Source organism: Cherax quadricarinatus, chromosome 43 (assembly GCF_038502225.1).
Source record: "Cherax quadricarinatus isolate ZL_2023a chromosome 43, ASM3850222v1, whole genome shotgun sequence".
NCBI lineage: Eukaryota > Metazoa > Arthropoda > Malacostraca > Decapoda > Parastacidae > Cherax > Cherax quadricarinatus.
Window position 1 is genome coordinate 3315377 of NC_091334.1, and position 20874 is coordinate 3336250.

General features: G+C 39.7%; 1 protein-coding gene across 4 annotated transcripts in view; it reads left to right on the forward strand.

Moving 5' to 3' along the window:
• LOC128694154 (vascular endothelial growth factor receptor 1) overlaps positions 1–20874 on the forward strand; it is a 598057-nt gene that overhangs the window by 453851 nt on the left and 123332 nt on the right. For all 4 annotated transcript variants that reach the window (XM_070093509.1, XM_070093512.1, XM_070093510.1 and 1 more), the window contains exons 13-14: positions 9082–9229; positions 12994–13170. In XM_070093509.1, the coding sequence (XP_069949610.1) occupies positions 9082–9229; positions 12994–13170 (325 nt within the window). The remainder of the gene's footprint in view (positions 1–9081; positions 9230–12993; positions 13171–20874) is intronic.

Sequence of the window (20874 nt, forward strand, 5' to 3'; positions counted from 1 at the left end):
GGCCTGCCGGTTTCCCTGAATCCCTTCATAAATGTTACTTTGCTCACACTCCAACAGCACGTCAAGTATTAAAAACCATTTGTCTCCATTCACTCCTATCAAACACGCTCACGCATGCCTGCTGGAAGTCCAAGCCCCTCGCACACAAAACCTCCTTTACCCCCTCCCTCCAACCCTTCCTAGGCCGACCCCTACCCCGCCTTCCTTCCACTACAGACTGATACACTCTTGAAGTCATTCTGTTTCGCTCCATTCTCTCTACATGTCCGAACCACCTCAACAACCCTTCCTCAGCCCTCTGGACAACAGTTTTGGTAATCCCGCACCTCCTCCTAACTTCCAAACTACGAATTCTCTGCATTATATTCACACCACACATTGCCCTCAGACATGACATCTCCACTGCCTCCAGCCTTCTCCTCGCTGCAACATTCATCACCCACGCTTCACACCCATATAAGAGCGTTGGTAAAACTATACTCTCATACATTCCCCTCTTTGCCTCCAAGGACAAAGTTCTTTGTTTCCACAGACTCCTAAGTGCACCACTCACTCTTTTTCCCTCATCAATTCTATGATTCACCTCATCTTTCATAGACCCATCCGCTGACACGTCCACTCCCAAATATCTGAATACGTTCACCTCCTCCATACTCTCTCCCTCCAATCTGATATTCAATCTTTCATCACCTAATCTTTTTGTTATCCTCATAACCTTACTCTTTCCTGTATTCACCTTTAATTTTCTTCTTTTGCACACCCTACCAAATTCATCCACCAATCTCTGCAACTTCTCTTCAGAATCTCCCAAGAGCACAGTGTCATCAGCAAAGAGCAGCTGTGACAACTCCCACTTTGTGTGTGATTCTTTATCTTTTAACTCCACGCCTCTTGCCAAAACCCTCGCATTTACTTCTCTTACAACCCCATCTATAAATATATTAAACAACCACGGTGACATCACACATCCTTGTCTAAGGCCTACTTTTACTGGGAAAAAATTTCCCTCTTTCCTACATACTCTAACTTGAGCCTCACTATCCTCGTAAAAACTCTTCACTGCTTTCAGTAACCTACCTCCTACACCATACACTTGCAACATCTGCCACATTGCCCCCCTATCCACCCTGTCATACGCCTTTTCCAAATCCATAAATGCCACAAAGACCTCTTTAGCCTTATCTAAATACTGTTCACTTATATGTTTCACTGTAAACACCTGGTCCACACACCCCCTACCTTTCCTAAAGCCTCCTTGTTCATCTGCTATCCTATTCTCCGTCTTACTCTTAATTCTTTCAATTATAACTCTACCATACACTTTACCAGGTACACTCAACAGACTTATCCCCCTATAATTTTTGCACTCTCTTTTATCCCCTTTGCCTTTATACAAAGGAACTATGCATGCTCTCTGCCAATCCCTAGGTACCTTACCCTCTTCCATACATTTATTAAATAATTGCACCAACCACTCCAAAACTATATCCCCACCTGCTTTTAACATTTCTATCTTTATCCCATCAATCCCGGCTGCCTTACCCCCTTTCATTTTACCTACTGCCTCACGAACTTCCCCCACACTCACAACTGGCTCTTCCTCACTCCTACAAGATGTTATTCCTCCTTGCCCTATACACGAAATCACAGCTTCCCTATCTTCATCAACATTTAACAATTCCTCAAAATATTCCTTCCATCTTCCCAATACCTCTAACTCTCCATTTAATAACTCTCCTCTCCTATTTTTAACTGACAAATCCATTTGTTCTCTAGGCTTTCTTAACTTGTTAATCTCACTCCAAAACTTTTTCTTATTTTCAACAAAATTTGTTGATAACATCTCACCCACTCTCTCATTTGCTCTCTTTTTACATTGCTTCACCACTCTCTTAACTTCTCTCTTTTTCTCCATATACTCTTCCCTCCTTGCATCACTTCTACTTTGTAAAAACTTCTCATATGCTAACTTTTTCTCCCTTACTACTCTCTTTACATCATCATTCCACCAATCGCTTCTCTTCCCTCCTGCACCCACTTTCCTGTAACCACAAACTTCTGCTGAACACTCTAACACTACATTTTTAAACCTACCCCATACCTCTTCGACCCCATTGCCTATGCTCTCATTAGCCCATCTATCCTCCAATAGCTGTTTATATCTTACCCTAACTGCCTCCTCTTTTAGTTTATAAACCTTCACCTCTCTCTTCCCTGATGCTTCTATTCTCCTTGTATCCCATCTACCTTTTACTCTCAGTATAGCTACAACTAGAAAGTGATCTGATATATCTGTGGCCCCTCTATAAACATGTACATCCTGAAGTCTACTCAACAGTCTTTTATCTACCAATACATAATCCAACAAACTACTGTCATTTCGCCCTACATCATATCGTGTATACTTATTTATCCTCTTTTTCTTAAAATATGTATTACCTATAACTAAACCCCTTTCTATACAAAGTTCAATCAAAGGGCTCCCATTATCATTTACACCTGGCACCCCAAACTTACCTACCACACCCTCTCTAAAAGTTTCTCCTACTTTAGCATTCAAGTCCCCTACCACAATTACTCTCTCACTTGGTTCAAAGGCTCCTATACATTCACTTAATGCAATAAAAACTTCCCTACCTTTATCTAAATACTGTTCACATATATGCTTCAATGTAAACACTTGATCTACACATCCCCTACCCACTCTGAAACCTCCTTGCTCATCCACAATCCTACATTCTGTCTTACCTCTAATTCTTTCAATTATAACCCTACTGTACACTTTTCCTGGTATACTCAGTAAACTTATTCCTCTATAATTTTTACTGTCTCTTTTGTCCCCTTTCCCTTTATATAAAGGGACTATACATGCTCTCCACCAATCCCTAGGTACCTTCCCCTCTTTCATACATTTATTAACCCTTTGACTGTTTTCGACTTATAAATACGTCTTACGAGCCAATGTTTCTGACGTATATATACTCAATAATTCTAGCGGCTTCAAATCAAGCGGGAGAAAGCTGGTAGGCCCACATGTGAGAGAATGGGTCTGTGTGGTCAGTGTGCACCACATAAAAAAAATCCTGCAGCACACATTGCGTAATGAGAAAAAAAAACTGATCGTTTTTTTGGAATAAAACGCCGACTTTGAGGTGTATTTTCGTATAGTATTTATCGTTGTATTCGCGTTTTCATGGTCTTAGGTGATAAAATGGAAAACATATTACAGAAATGGAGATGATTTTCATTATTTTGACGATGAAAACGACCTTGAAACTGAGCTCAAAGAAGCGGAAATGTTCGATTTTTACCAATGTTCAGGAGTAAATAAATCACACCACACATCCAATACACGTCAACTGAGGAGTCTAATATTCTTTCACTAGTGCACTGATATTATTTATACCATTTTTACAATAATCCAGTAGTCTGCATAACAGTAAATTTTGTATTTTTTTGTATGAATAAAAAATCAAAATAGAAAGCAATAATAATGTAAGAGGGGCCTAGAGATGTGACTAATGAACAGAGCATATGTTATTTTAGTGCCACGAATGTCTACCTTGTTTATTCTGGACCCTTTTTTGAAATTGGCATCTTTTTTAGTTTGCGTGAAATTGGCCAAATTCCCAATTTCTGACCACCATATTGGGTAGTCCAAATTAGTAAATGGGAGGTTTCTCATACTCAGCTGATAGATAAAATGGAGTTGTAAAGAAATAGCTATGAGTTTGGTCAACTGGAACAATGGAATTGGCTGAAAATAGGGCTCAAAGTCAGCGAAATCGCCAATTCGCATATGTCGCCGAGACTGCTAAATTCGCGGGAGCATAATTCCATGAGTTTTCGACCAAATTTCGAACTTTTGGTGTCATTACCATCGGGAAAAGATTCTCTATCATTTCATAAGAAAAATAATTTTTTTTTTTTTAAAAATTGAGCGACATAGAATGACAGTTTCAGAGAGGGGCCTGAAACAGTCAAAGGGTTAAACAAAAGTACCAACCACTACAACACTATATCGCCCCCTGCTTTTAACATTTGTGTCATGATCCCATCAGTTCCAGCTGCTTTACCCCCTTTCATTCTACATAATGCCTCATGTACCTCCCCCACACTTACATTCTGCTCTTCTTCACTCCTAAAAGATGGTATACCTCCCTGACCAGTGCATGAAATTACGTGTATTTGTTTATTTACTTATTCAGTGATGGTAGTTATTTATTTTCTTATTTATCTTATGCAGTGGAACCTCAATATTCGTATGCCCATGTGTTTGTACAACTTGATATTCTCTCAACTTTTTCGAGAAAAGTTTGACTTGGTATTCGGACGTAGCCGTGATATTCGACCTAAACAAAACGATCCATCTGGATGAAAACAAAGCATCACTTGCTTAGTCTCTTGTCAGCTTTTGTTTGTACATTCTCCATGAAACTTTTTGGTATTTCATTGTTTTTCTGTGTGCTTTTTTTTAAATATTTTCATTGAAAATAAGTAATCATGGCCCCAAAAAAGAGTAGTGAGCCAAACAAGCCTAAAAGGAAAGCAGTGAGAACAACAATTAAAGTGAAAAAAGAACTCATTGTGAAGTGGGAAAGTGGAACATGTTTATCAGACCTGGACACTCAATATGGTATGGCAAAATCCACCATATCATCCTTATTGAAAAATAAAGAGGCAATGAAAGGGGTTGATGTGGTGAGAGGAGTGAAAATTCTTGCTGTGAAAAGGCCACAGATAATTGAAGAAATGGAAAAACGTTTGTTAGTGTGGATTAATGAAAAATGGATTAATCCAATTTACATTATTTCTTTTGGGAAAAATTGATTCAGTATTTGTACAACTCACTATTTGAACAGTCTCTTGGAATGCATTAAGTTCGAATATTGAGGTACCACTTCTTTTTCTTTCAACAAATTGGCTGTTTCCCACCGTGACAGGGTGGCCCAAAAAGAAAAACAAAAGTTTCTCTTTTTAACTCTTACAACATGCATGGCTTATGGAGGAAGAATTCTGTTCCACTTCCCCATGGAGATAAGAGGAAATAAGAACAAGAACTAGCAAGAAAATAGAAAACCCAGAAGGGTGTTTATATATATACATATGCTTGTACATGCAAGTGTAGTGTAACCTAAGTGTAAGTAGAAGTAGCAAGATGTACCTGAAATCTTGCATGTTTATGAGACAGAAAAAAGACACCAGCAATCATACCATCATGTAATACAATTACAGGCTTTCATTTTACACTCACTTGGCAGGATTGTAGTACCTTCCTCAGCGGTTCCTGTCTACCAACCTACTAACTAGGTCTACCAGCCAATGGCTACAGTGGTACCTCCTCCTAGGAGGTACCACTGTATTCATATTTGACATAGGCTATTTTCAACTTACGGTGGGTTCATTGAATGTAACCCCCATCATAAATCGAGGAGCACTTACCTGAAGTATACCTGGAGGGTGTTCCAGGGGTCAATGCCCCTGTAGCCTGGTCTATGACTAGGCCTCACAGTGGATCAGGGCCTGATAAACCAGGCTGTTACTGCTAACCACACGGAAACCGACGTACGAACCACAGCTTGGTACTGACTTTAGGTGCCTGTCCAGCTCCCTCTTCAAGACAGCCAGGGGTCTATTGGTAATCGCCCTGTGTATGCTGGGAGGCAGTTGATAAGTCTTGGGCCCCTAACACTTATTGTATTTTCTCTTAGTGTACTCATGGAGCCCCTGTTTTTCATTGGGGGGATGTTGCACTGCACTGCTTGTCAAGCCTTTTGCTTTCTTAACCCCTTAACTATCCAAACATAGCTCTTCGTTCTCTTGCCCAGTGCTCCGAATATTTTGAATTTTTTTTTTTTTTTTTAAATGAAGGGGACATTATTTTTGCATAAAGTTATGTAAGAAAAAATTTTAGTCAGTACTTACGGAGATATAAGGCCACAAAGTCGGCGATTGTCGCTCACCTGATGGCAACATGAAGTGCTGCCGCTTGCAGGAATTCTATGTATTTATCATTTTTTTCCATTTTTAATTTTCACAGTTTTTATGGTATGATAATGATGTTTTATAGTAGATCTTTTGCTTTGATGGTCAGTTGTTGTTTAGACACAAATACTCTGTATGAAATACAGTGGTCCCTCATTTATCGTCGTTAATCCGTTCCTGGAAGTGCGACGGTTATCGAAAAAGACGATTTTTGAATCAATTTTCCCCATAAGAAATAATGTAAATACAGTTAATCCGTTCCTGACACCCAGAAGTATTAAAACAAAAAATATTTTTACATGAAATATAGATGTAGTACATAAACAATACAATGGGAAATGATTAATGAAACATTAACAGCATAACACTTACCTTTATTGGCGATTCTTCTTAGTGTATGGAAGACTGGAGGAGGAGAGACATTGGATTAGTTACTGTTTGGAAGGGGAATCCCCTTCTATCAATACCTCAGGTACCAAGTCACTGGACAGGTTCCCATAACTATAAGAGGTTCTGAAAGCTTGTGGTTGTATGGGGGTGGACTTGTAAATATGCTGAGTCACCAGTGTGTCTTGTGTCACAATGATGCATCATACCACCACTCACTAACCCTCACTGCCTTCCACAATACATCCCTTCCTCCCCACAAACCTACCTTCCTTCTTTCCTTCCTTCCTTCCATCCTCTCATCTCTTCTTACCTACCTACCTACCTACCTTCCTTCCTTCCATCCTCTCATCTCTTCTTACCTACCTACCTACCTACCTACCTACCTACCTACCTACCTACCTACCTTCCTTCCTTCCTTCCTTACTTACTTACTTACTTACTTACTTACTTACTTACTTACTTACTTACTTACTTACTTACTTACTTACCTGGAGGTTACCTGGAGGTTATTCCGGGGATCAATGCCCCCGCGGCCCGGTCCATGACCAGGCCTCCCGGGTCCATGACTTCTTCCTTCCTTTCTTTCTTCATTCAAGTAATTTTTTGGCCTGTGAGACTAATGTGAGGTATATTGAATGTATATTCACTCGTTGTATGCTACACAATAACCGTACAAACAGTCATTATATTGTTTACAAAACATGTTTACACAAACCAACACTAAAGAATGTTTATTACTATTTTTCTATCACATATATACTCATATAAAGTCACTGAACACTACCCAGAACTGTTACAGCTTCTGTAAAGCTTGTAGTGTTGTGTGGGGGTGGACTTGTAAATATGCTGAGCCACAGGCATAATTAGTGTCACTGACAATGTTGAAGTCTCTGGCTAGAAAAGGTGGTGCTTGTTCACTTGGTTGCTTGTTATTAGTGTTTTTAATCTATCACTAAAATTTAGGATGTTTGCATGAGGCATCCGGTATATGGCACCGATTGTTATAGGAGTCTTAAGTTTTTTTACAGTAAAATTTGCAAAAATATTTTTTCCATATTCATCACTATAGCAAGTGGTATTAATACATGATAGGAGGGAGAGAGTATGGAGGAGGTGAATGTATTCAGATATTTGGGAGTGGACGTGTCAGCGGATGGGTCTATGAAAGATGAGGTGAATCATAGAATTGATGAGGGGAAAAGAGTGAGTGGTGCACTTAGGAGTCTGTGGAGACAAAGAACTTTGTCCTTGGAGGCAAAGAGGGGAATGTATGAGAGTATAGTTTTACCAACGCTCTTATATGGGTGTGAAGCATGGGTGATGAATGTTGCAGCGAGAAGAAGGCTGGAGGCAGTGGAGATGTCATGTCTGAGGGCAATGTGTGGTGTGAATATAATGCAGAGAATTCATAGTTTGGAAGTTAGGAGGAGGTGCGGGATTACCAAAACTGTTGTCCAGAGGGCTGAGGAAGGGTTGTTGAGGTGGTTCGGACATGTAGAGAGAATGGAGCGAAACAGAATGACTTCAAGAGTGTATCAGTCTGTAGTGGAAGGAAGGCGGGGTAGGGGTCGGCCGAGGAAAGGTTGGAGAGAGGGGGTAAAGGAGGTTTTGTGTGCGAGGGGCTTGGACTTCCAGCAGGCATGCATGAGCGTGTTTGATAGGAGTGAATGGAGACAAATATTTTTTAATACTTGACGTGCTGTTGGAGTGTGAGCAAAGTAACATTTATGAAGGGGTTCAGGGAAACCGGCAGGCTGGATTTGAGTCCTGGAGATGGGAAGTACAGTGCCTGCACTCTGAAGGAGGGGTGTTAATGTTGCAGTTTAAAAACTGTAGTGTAAAGCACCCTTCTGGCAAGACAGTGATGGAGTGAATGATGGTGAAAGTTTTTCTTTTTCGGGCCACCCTGCCTTGGTGGGAATCGGCCAGTGTGATAATAAAAAAAAAATAATAATAAGTTCATTAGAGTAATAGATGGCAATACAGTGGAACCTCAGTACTCGAACAGCTCCCTACTCGAACAAAGCTCAGCACTTGACCAAATAAACACGACCTGCCAGAACTTTGCTCTAACTGTTTCGTGTTTCTTCACATTTTTTTATATTATTTGTATAAATAAGTCACCATGGGGCCTACGAAGACTAGTGATAATAGCCAACCAAAAAGAAAATTGGTTGGGAAGAATTTGTTCGATACTCGAACGGATCGGCACTCGAACGGCCTTCAGGAATATATTAAGTTCGAGTACCGAGGTTCCACTGTACCTCCTCCCCTGACATTTTAGTCTCCTCTTTTGACATGTATGGCTTACAGAGGAAGGATTCTTTTCCATTTCCCCATGGAGAATTAATAATGATTACATACTGATATTATTTAATCTCCATGGGGAAGTGGAAAAGAATTCTTCCTCTGTAAGCCGTGTGTGTTGTAAGAGGCGAGTAAAATGTCAGGACCAAGGGGCTAGTAACCCCTTCTGTATAAATTATTAAATATAAAAAGGAAAACTTTAGTTTTTCATTTTAGGTCACCCTACCTCGATGGGAGACGGCCGGGACGTTGAAAAAATAAAATATTATAATAAATGTGCAGCATTAGTAAAGTAATGAAAATTAAAACTAATGCAAGTTTGAAGACTATTTGGATAATTAAAGTGAATATTAAAAGTGTCTTTTATAATAATGGTATAATTGTATCTTCAACTTTCAGTATGAAGACCGTGGGAATTCCACTTCTGCTCCTGGTAACCGCATAACATTTTCAATTGCTTACCGTCCTCACCAGTCTGGAATTTTGCTCTGTGATATGAAAAATTTGTATGGATCAAAAAATGCAACTGTTGACGTAATCATGAGTGGTAAGTATATACAGTACAATGTTATTTATTTGCTGCATTTGGAATTGGCAGTATGATTATGCATTGTGAAATATAGTACTGTAGTCCCCCTGTAGCTGTGGGCGATACATTCCAAGACCTACTGTGAATACCTGAAACTGTGGATAGTAGCAAACCATATACAATGCGTTTTCCGTTTACAGTCATACCTTTGAAAAAGTTTAATTGATAAATTATGCACAATAAGTGGAGAACTGTTAGTTTTTCACTGATGGGAAGCACTTCACGGCTTCTCTAAGGCTTTGTAGAACTACCACCATCACTACTTTTGTTCTTTGGAGCCATCATTAAACAAAATTAAGGCATATTTTTGGGTCACAGTAAACTAAAACCACAGAAACCGAATCCGTGGATACAAGGATTCTACTGTATAGTGCATAAAATTCTTAAGTACAGTGATAGAGTATTGTCTATGTTAATGGTATGAATAAATTCCCATTGCTGTGTCAGATATTGTTTAACAGCAACTCTCACTAAATCCAAAATTTTATATTTTACTAACTTCCCTAGCAGTCTTTAGATGTTTGTAAACTTCTCTCACTAAACTTTACCATTTTTTTTTTAATAAAATTATAATTTTATTGGAGTGTGAGCAAGGTAACATTTATGAAGCGATTTGGGAAACTGGTTGGCCAGACTCAAGTCCTGGAGGTCTGAAGTAGAGTACCTGCACTCTAAAGGAAGGGGTGAGAATGTTGCAGTTCAGCAGGTAATCACAACTGTGATGTCAGCATGCTTCTGGCAAGAGTGATTGAATGAATGACTGAATGTGTTTCCTTCTTTTTTTATGGATCACACTACCTCAGTGGGAGATGGCTAGTGTGTTAAAATATAATAATTTTATTTTACTATTATAATTTAAGCAATTTTTTAAACCTGGTTAAAATATCTTTCATTGCACTTCAAGGGGAACATAATATTCTGCCTTAGTTACACACTGAGCCTATTACTGCAGCTCTCCTTGTCTCTTGCCATAACTCTCTCACCAAATGTTGGTTCTGTTTTTAAGATAATACAGTACTTTAATATATCTGTTATACAGTATATGTTATATTTTGCATAAGGGCAAAGTGAAATCATATTTTTATAACACACTGGCCATCTCCCACTGAGGTAGGGCAGTACAAAAAAGAAACACTTTCACCATCACTCACTCCATCACTTTCTTGCCTGAGTGTGCTGATACTACAGCTCAGATGCTCCTCCTAACTGCAAATATCCCCAGCCCTCCTTCAGAGTGCAGGCACTGTATTTTCCACCTTTAGGACTCAAGTGCAACTAACCAGTTTCCCTGAATCCCTTTGGAAAATGTTACCTTCCTCACATTCCATCAGCTCATCAAGTCCCAAAAAACCATTTGCCTCCTCTCACTCCTATCTAACATACATACACCTGCTGGATATCCAAGTCCCTTGAACCCAATGCCTGCCTTTCCTCCATTACTGATTTATATCCCCTTAGTCATCTTATGCTTCATTTTCTCTTAATTTCCAAACCACCTCCTCAGCCCTCTGGATAATACTTTTAGTAACTAAAAATTACTTATATTTAAATAATTTTTTTTTTAAATTCTTCCAGTTAATAAATTAAGAACTAGCCGATACAGTTCTTTTATAAGCTGCTTTACACTTTTTCTAAGAGTGTTTAATTTTCATGAGAATTACTGAATCTCTTAAATAATATTAATGCAGAGATTCATTAAAGATGATGAAATGGTGATAGATTTTTAGATTGGCTGCAGAAAATGTGTGTGCCTGGGGAACAAGGAAGGTACCATATACTACAGGATACCTATTTGAGTTTGCAGGGAGTAGAGAAAAGTAAGGTGGGTGATCAGCTATGGGTTCTGCCTCATAGCTTTTAATGGTGTTGTGCTCATTGGATTTGTAGGTTACAAATCCAATGAGCACAACACTTATATTCAATCTTTCAAAAATTACACAAAGTTTGTAGGGTGTGTTTTTAACAATATTGCTGAAGCAGTTGGCAGATAAGGAACATTTGGAATCTCCTGATAAAGAGTTACATATTTTTGGTCCTTTTATTTGCACAGAACTTTACTCAAGCTGAGTTGAATATTCAGAATATCAAAGATGCATATAGTATTTGTAAGTGTTGATCCTCAACCATGTACTAGCCTCATGTCAGGACCTGGGGTTGATAATCTCTACTGAGAAAACAAAGATACTCAACAGGTGTTCTCCTCGACAGAGAGGCACAGTTTGCCAGATCCAATTGCATGATGGGTCATGACTTGAATATGTAACCAGATACACGTATCTAGGCTTTGAGGTCTCATTACTTGGACTTGTTGTAACGAGACTTTGTCGCCAATACAAAGAAAGGCTGAGAGCACTTAGAGCTGTGGCAGGCTTTTATTCCAGGTATGGTGCTAATGTTAAAATTGTGAAAATAATGTATTTTGCTTATATTAGATCATTGGTTGATTATGCTGCGCCACTACTTGCTCTTGCATCTGACTGGAAGCTTGAAGGGCTGGAAAAATTGCTGAATGAAGCAATGAGGATCATCCTAGGATGCCCTTGTACTGCCAAAATTTTAAATATGCAGAAAGAACTTGATATTCTAAGCATCAGAGATCATGTTACTGAAAGAAATGTCCTCATTGAAGTCACTGTGCTTGGGAAAGTCCATTCAAACTCTTGCATCGATGCCCTCCAAACTTTCTTCAGCACTGGTGAACATCCCTCCAAATTGATCAAAAAAACTGGAACTGACCTCAGCATGAACCAGATACATGGTCTATGTCAAGTAAGGCAACAGCAGCACTTCCCTGCTCCATGGGATATTACTCCATTCCAAACTACCATCCCATCATTTCCACCCAAAAAAAATTCTTAAATGACAACCAAAGATTTGCCTTGAAGCCAAACAGGATTCCTTTAGCTGTATTGATAATTTAGTCATACAGCACACTCTTACACAAATTATTTATGTTGATGGTTCTGCTCACCAATCCACTGGTGCAGCTGGTAATGCTGCTGTTGTCATACAGAGTGATGACTCTCATAAAGAAATTGGAGCATGCATCAATGACTGGGCCTCTACCCTTCAAACAGAACTGTTTGCCATACTCCTTGCACTCAAATGTGTCCATTTATCGAAGGTTGACACTTTAATTGTAACTGATTTTCTATGATCTATAAATGCTCTAAACTCATTAAGTATAAATTGTAGCATGCTTGTGTCAGATGCCAGACACAGGTATGGTAGGATTTTAGACAGTGAAGTCATAGTGCTGCTATACATCCCCATGCACATGTACAATAAGAAAAGGAAGGAGAGATTAAAGAGTAGTACAGTTTAAAGTGAGTACAGACTCTCCTCACTTAGTGATGTACTCGTTTACTGACGCCTTGGATTTATGACGGGCTCTCTGACCATTATGCATGCCTAAATAATGCATATTAGAGCTGAATTCCTCTATTCTGTTTATTACAATATACAGTACACTACTGTATAAATATTTAAAAATATTCCAGAAATGTTATAAATGGTGCAAAGGTGACATTGAAACAGCATCAAAGATAGTTGACACAAATCCACTATCATTATAGTATGATGCTCCTCACTTAGTGACGAATTTGTTTACCCACGTGGTCTTAGCTAAGAATGGAACTCCGTTGTTAAGTGAGGAGAGGCTCTAATAATAATAATAAAAATCATATCAATAAAAAAATACTAAAAAGATGCCTTGATTTCAGATATTGGTGGCAATTATGTTTTTAAATATACAGTACAGAACAAAATAAGTCAGGTGTACCAAAACAAAACTCTCACTGTTATTGTTAACGATGACTTCTATTTGATGTGCGGAGCCAGCAAGTTTAGCTACAGTAAAGTTCAACTTTCACACTCTGCAGCCACAAACATCCTCAATGGTATGTACCATCATTGTTTTTTTTTTTTTTATGTTATAACTACCCTTCAAGGAAGAAGCCTGATCCTACTGAAGGGCTCTTCAGTCAAGGAATTAGTGACCCTTCCTCGAATCATGTATGATTACCTCCCATTTTCTACAGATGTTGCATGGTATGACCCCTATGTGCAATTATTGAGAGAATTAAGAGGAAGATGGAAAGCAGGGTCCCAGATGAACAAGGAGGCTTTAGGAAAGGTAGGGGGTGTGTAGACCAAGTGTTTACAGTGATAAGTGTAAAGAGGTTTTTGTTGCATTTGTGGATTTGGAAAAGGCATATGATAGGGTGGATAGGGGAGCAATGTGGCAGATGTTGCAAGTGTATGGAATAGGTGGTAAGTTTCTGAAATCAGTTAAAAGTTTTTATGAGGATAGTGAGGCTCAGATTAGAGTATGTAGGAGAGAGGGAGATTATTTCCCAGTAAAAGTAGGCCTTAGACAGGGATGCATGACATCACCATGATTCAGCATATTTATAGATGGGGTTCTAAGAGAAGTGAATGCCAGGGTGTTGGCAAGAGGTGTGGAATTAAGAGATAAAGAATCTAAAACAAAGTGGGAGCTGTCACAGTTGCTTTTTGCTGATGATGCTGTACTTTTGGGAGAGTCAGATGAGAAATTGCAGAGGTTGGTGAACAAGTTTGGAAGGGTATGAAAATAAAGGAAATTAACCCTTTGAGGGTCTGTCCCATAGTTCTATGGCTTTGAAGCCAGGGTCCTAGCTTTAGTTTTACGCACAGCTTATATGAGTGAGCTCATCAGATAAGCTGTGAGTGGTACATTTGGCCCTAAATATGAGAGAATACATCTATGTGTAAGTGTGCACCACATAAAACAAATCCTGCAGCACGCAGTGCGTAATGAGAAAAAAAAACTGCATCCGTATTTTTGGAATAAAGCAGTAACTTTGCAGTATTTTTTCGTATGTTTTTTACAGTTGTATTCGCAGTTTCTTGGTCTCATTTCATAGAGTGGAAGATATATTACAGAAATTGAAATGATTTTGATTGGTTTTATTACTGAAAATGGCTTGAAACTGTGCTCAAATTAGCAGAAATGTTCGATTTTTGGCGATGTTCAAGAGTGAACAAATGCATTCACAAATGTGCTGATATTATTTATACAGTTATTACAATATTGCATAGCAGTAAATCTTCTATTTTTTGGTGGGAATAAAATTTTTTTGTAAAGCCTGGAAGCATAACTAATAAACAGAGGAAACGATCCAGAGGTTAGAGCTATGTAAATTTTGTCGAGCATTGCTAATGAGGATGTATGTGAGTGTGGCAATTTCCGAGGCCACGTTTACATACAGATCAACATCAGGCAGTGGTATCTCCAGCAGTGGTATCTCCAGCAGTGGTATCTCCAGCAGTGGTATCTCCAGCAGTGGTATCTCCAGCAGTGGTATCTCCAGCAGCGGTATCTCCAGCAGTGGTATCTCCAGCAGTGGTATCTCCAGCAGTGGTATCTCCAGCAGTGGTATTTCCAGCAGTGGTATCTCCAGCAGTGGTATCTCCCTGTGGGAGGGCCCCTACTTTCTCCTTTGTGGGAGGGCCCATAGTCTCTCCCTTGTGGGATGGCCCATTGTCTCTCCCTTGTGGGAGGGCCCATAGTCTCTCCCTTGTGGAAGGGCCCATAGTCTCGCCCTTGTGGGAGGGCCCATAGTCTCTCCCTTGTGGGAGGATCCATAGTCTCTCCCATGTGGGAGGGTCCATAGTCTCTCCCTTGTGGGATGGCCCATAGTCTCTCCCTTGTGGGAGGGCCCATAGTCTCTCCCTTGTGGGAGGGCCCATAGTCCCTCCCTTGTGGAAGGGCACATAGTCCCTCCCTTATGGGAGAGTAGATATTCCTTCTCTGTGGAAGAACAGATATTCCTTCCTTGTGGGAGAGTAGATATTCCTTCATTGTGGGAGAGTAGATATTCCTTCCTTGTGGAATAGTAGATATTCCTTGTGGGAGAGTAGATATTCCTTCCCTGTGAAGAATAGATGTTCTTTCCTTGTGGGAGAGTATATAATCCTCTCTTTCTTGTGGGAGAGTAGATATTCCTCCTTTATGAGAGAGTCTACTTGGAGGGTATTCCGGGGATCAACACCCCTGCATCTCGGTCCACGACCAGGCCTTCCGGTGGATCAGGGCCTGATCAACCAGGCAGTTACTGCTGGCCACACGTAGTCTAACGTACGAACCACAGCCCTGCTGATCAGGCACCAACTTTAAGTATCTGTCCAGCTCCCTCTTCAAGGCAGCCAGGGGCCTATTGGTAATTCCCCTTATGCTTGGTGGAAGGCTGTCGAACAGTCTTGGGCCCTGGACACTTATGGTGTTTTCTCTTAGTGTACCAATGGCACCCCTACTTTTCATTGGGGGTATTTTGCATCACCTGCCCATTCTTTTACTTTCGTAGGGAGTGATTTCTGTGTGCAGATTCAGGACCATTCCTTCTAGGATTTTCCTAGTGTAGAATATGATATATCTCTCTTGCCTGCGTTCCAACGAGTACAAGTCAAGTGCTTCCAAGTGTTCCCAGTAGTTGAGGTGTTTGATGGAACTTATATGTGCAGTGAAGGTTCTCTGTACACTCTCTAGATCTACAATTTCACCTGCTTTGAAAAGAGATGTTAATGTACAGCAGTATTCCAGCCTAGAGAGAAGTGATTTGAAAAGGATCATCATTGGCTTGGTATCTCTTGTTTTGAACGTTCTCATTATCCATCTCATCATTTTCTTTGCAGTTGTGATCATGGCACTGTTGTGATCCTTGAAAGTGAGATACTCAGACATTACCACTCCCAGGTCCCTCACATTTTTCTGCTCTATTGTATGATCAGAGTTTGTAGTATACTCTGGTCTAGTTTTCCATAAGGGAGTACATGTAGTTGGAATTTGTCCTCATTGAACATCATAATGTTTTCCATTGCCCATTGGAAAACTTGGTTTATATCTTCTTGGAGTAGATAATCCTCCCTTGTGGGAGAGGGATACTTCTTCCACACCCTACCGGGCACAACTTAGACACATGAACTGAAACACATAAACTTAACCTAAACACACAAACTTAACCTAAACACATGAATTAAAAACTTGGACACACAAACTTGCTTCTTATTATAAATCTTACTTCTCATCTTATTATACCACCACCAGATGTAGACCAAACGAAATGTAAACTTTGCCAGATGGATTATTGTCACACCCTGCGTCATTATGTACTGGAGTGCGATAAAATTAATGAATTTAGAAACAACTCACTCAGAAGTGTTCAAGAAATGGCTAAGTATTTTATCCACAGTGGTATATTACAGACCATTCTGGAGAAATACCCTGACTTTGCTAGCTGTAAATAAAGCATTACCACATGTGTGCATGTGTGTGTGTGTGTGTGTGTGTGTGTGTGTGTGTGTGTGTGTGTGTGTGTGTGTGTGTGTGTGTGTGTGTGTCGTGTGTGTGTGAGTATGAGTGTGTGTGTGTATGAGTGTGAGTGTGTGTATGAGTGTGTGTGAGTATGAGTGTGTGCGTGTGTGTATGAGTTTGTGTGTGTGTGTGTGTGTGTGTGTTTATGTGTGTGTGTGTATGAATTTGTATGTGTGTGTGTGTGTGTGTGTGTGTGTGTGAGAGAGAGAGAGACTCAGCAATCAACATTTGCACCAATAACTCACTACAGTTGTGACCGGGTGTGGAAGTGTGAATTGCTCATTACTCTAAAATTTGTTCATGATTGCAGCCATGTATAAACGTAAGTAACCATTCTTACAGTATTCATTACCTTTGTAACTTGTGAGTTCATTACCTTTGTAACTTGTGAGTTCATTACCTTGTACCTAGTTCAGCCATCAAAACTTTGGAGCCCGGTCCCTGGACCCATTGTGTACCTCTGTAATCTGTAAATACCTTTGTAACTTGTAATGATTGTGACTAGACCTACCTGGAGTTCATTACCTTTGTAAATTGTGAGTTCATTACCTTTGTAAATTGTGAATTCATTGCCTCTGTAACTTGCTCAGCTATCAAAACTTTGAGGCCCAGTCCCTGGACCCATTATGTACCTCTGTAATCTTTTGACTACCGCCCACAGGATGGGTATGGGGTGCATAATAAACATATTAAACTAACTTATACAAAAAATGGTGTTATACTTTCCACTTTCCCTCTCTGTTTCTCCCTCAGCTTAAATAAATTCTTTATTAAGTCATCCTTCTAAGATATTCACGTTATTAAATTAAAAAATAAACTAACATGTGAAATTCATTGTCTGTTCAGGTGGAATGATGACCATGACCTTTGCAGTTACTTCCATGTACAGTACAGCATTTAAGAATAATTATACATACAGTTTTACAACCCTTTAACTCAGTGCTTTCATCATACATAATTAGTGAACCTTTCTGATAGTTGAATTAACTGTCATTGCTGAGCTGGTGAGAGCTTAGCTTATTCCATTGTTTTATGGCACATTTTGAGCAGATTGCCACTACAAACCTTTCATTGGCAGGTTCATGTCTGTCCTCTGGATCATGTTTTATGCCTTATGCAAGACTGTAGCCAAATAATACATAGTGAAAGGATTTAAAAAATGATGTATTTATTTTGTATAATATTCAGACTGGCAGCTACTAGTGGGTAGTGTATTATTGGTATTCAGCAACCTTATATATTGCTAACTGTATCCTGTTATTGTCCTATTGTTAAAATGATAAGTTTTGAAATTCCAGGATCTTTGTTTCAGGGATAATGTTTGGACTGAACCTGGATGAGACATTAGCCTGTTTGTCATAACAGTTAGATTAATCATTCTGAACTGTTGTGGTTCTAGAATTTAGATTTTACCTCTACATAATACAATTTGTTTCTACCTTCTACAAAAGAGATTTCACTTTAAATTATGTTTAGCGGTTTTGCATATGCAGAGGACCCCTGGTTTTCAGCCGGTGCAGAAATCGTACAATTTGGATTTCAAGCACTCTTTTTGGCGAAATTTCTCCCTGGGTTTCATACATCCGCTCGGAAATCATTGGTACCAGACACGTGTGCCTGGGCTGCTCATACGTTTGTGACTAACTCTTGGGCACATTAAATGTCTTATTTTAGGTTAATATAGACTTTTTTTTTTTTTTTTCAACAAGTCGGCCGTCTCCCACCGAGGCAGGGTGACCCAAAAAAAAAAAGAAAGAAAATCCCCAAAAAGAAAATACTTTCATCATCATTCAACACTTTCACCACACTCACACATTATCACTGCTTTTGCAGAGGTGCTCAGAATACAACAGTTTAGAAGCATATACGTATAGAGATACACAACATATCCCTCCAAACTGCCAATATCCCAAACCCCTCCTTTAAAGTGCAGGCATTGTACTTCCCATTTCCAGGACTCAAGTCCGACTATATGAAAATAACCGGTTTCCCTGAATCCCTTCACTAAATATTACCCTGCTCACACTCCAACAGATCGTCAGGTCCCAAGTATCATTCGTCTCCATTCACTCCTATCTAACACGCTCATGCACGCTTGCTGGAAGTCCAAGCCCCTCACCCACAAAACCTCCTTTACCCCCTCTTTCCAACCCTTTCGAGGACGACCCCTACCCCTCTTTCCTTCCCCTATAGATTTATATGCTTTCCATGTCATTCTACTTTGATCCATTCTCTCTAAATGACCAAACCACCTCAACAACCCCTCTTCTGCCCTCTGACTAATGCTTTTATTAACTCCACACCTTCTCCTAATTTCCACACTCCGAATTTTCTGCATAATATTTACACCACACATTGCCCTTAGACAGGACATCTCCACTGCCTCCAACCGTCTCCTCGCTGCTGCATTTACCACCCAAGCTTCACATCCATATAAGAGTGTTGGTACTACTATACTTTCATACATTCCCTTCTTTGCCTCCATTGATAACGTTTTTTGACTCCACATATACCTCAATGCACCACTCACCTTTTTTCCCTCATCAATTCTATGATTAACCTCATCCTTCATAAATCCATCCGCCGACACGTCAACTCCCAAGTATCTGAAAACATTCACTTCTTCCATACTCCTCCTCCCCAATTTGATATCCAATTTTTCTTTATCTAAATCATTTGATACCCTCATCACCTTACTCTTTTCTATGTTCACTTTCAACTTTCTACCTTTACACACATTCCCAAACTCATCCACTAACCTTTGTAATTTTTCTTTAGAATCTCCCATAAGCACAGTATCATCAGCAAAAAGTAACTGTGTCAATTCCCATTTTGAATTTGATTCCCCATAATTTAATCCCACCCCTCTCCCGAACACCCTAGCATTTACTTCTTTTACAACCCCATCTATAAATATATTAAACAACCATGGTGACATTACACATCCCTGTCTAAGACCTACTTTTACCGGGAAGTATTCTCCCTCTCTTCTACACACCCTAACCTGAGCCTCACTATCCTCATAAAAACTCTTTACAGCATTTAATAACTTACCACCTATTCCATATACTTGCAACATCTGCCACATTGCTCCTCTATCCACTCTATCATATGCCTTTTCTAAATCCATAAATGCAATAAAAACTTCCCTACCTTTATCTAAATACTGTTCACATATATGCTTCAATGTAAACACTTGATCTACACATCCCCTACCCACTCTGAAGCCTCCTTGCTCGTCCGCAATTCTACATTCTGTCTTACCTCTAATTCTTTCAATTATAACCCTACCGTATACTTTTCCTGGTATACTCAGTAAACTTATTCCTCTATAATTTTTACAATCTCTTTTGTCCCCTTTCCCTTTATATAAAGGGACTATACATGCTCTCCGCCAATCCCTAGGTACCTTCCCCTCTTTCATACATTTATTAAACAAAAGTACCAACCACTCCAACACTATATCCCCCCCTGCTTTTAACATTTCTGTCATGATCCCATCAGTTCCAGCTGCTTTACCCCCTTTCATTCTATGTAATGCCTCACGTACCTCCACCACACTTACATTCTGCTCTTCTTCACTCCTAAAAGATGGTATACCTCCCTGGCCAGTGCATGAAATTACCGCCTCCCTTTCTTCCTTAACATTTAAAAGTTCCTCAAAATATTCTCGCCATCTACCTAATACCTCCCTCTCCCCATCTACTAACTCCCCTACTCTGTTTTTAACTGACAAATCCATACTTTCCCTAGGCTTTCTTAACTTGTTTAACTCACTCCAAAATTTTTTCTTATTTTCATTAAAATTTCTTGACAGTGCCTCTCCCACTCTTTCATCTGCTCTCCTTTTGCACTCTCTCACCACTCTCTTCACCTTTCTTTTACTCTCCATATACTCTGCTCTTCTTATAACACTTCTGCTTTGTAAAAACCTCTCGTAAGCTACCTTTTTCTCTTTTATCACACCCTTTACTTCATCATTCCACCAATCACTCCTCTTTCCTCCTGCCCCCACCCTCCTATAACCACAAACTTCTGCCCCACATTCTAATACTGCATTTTTAAAACTATTCCAACCCTCTTCAACCCCCCCACTACTCATCTTTGCACTAGCCCACCTTTCTGCCAATAGTCGCTTATATCTCGCCCGAACTTCCTCCTCCCTTAGTTTATACACTTTCACCTCCCTCTTACTTGTTGTTGCCACCTTCCTCTTTTCCCATCTACCTCTTACTCTAACTGTAGCTAC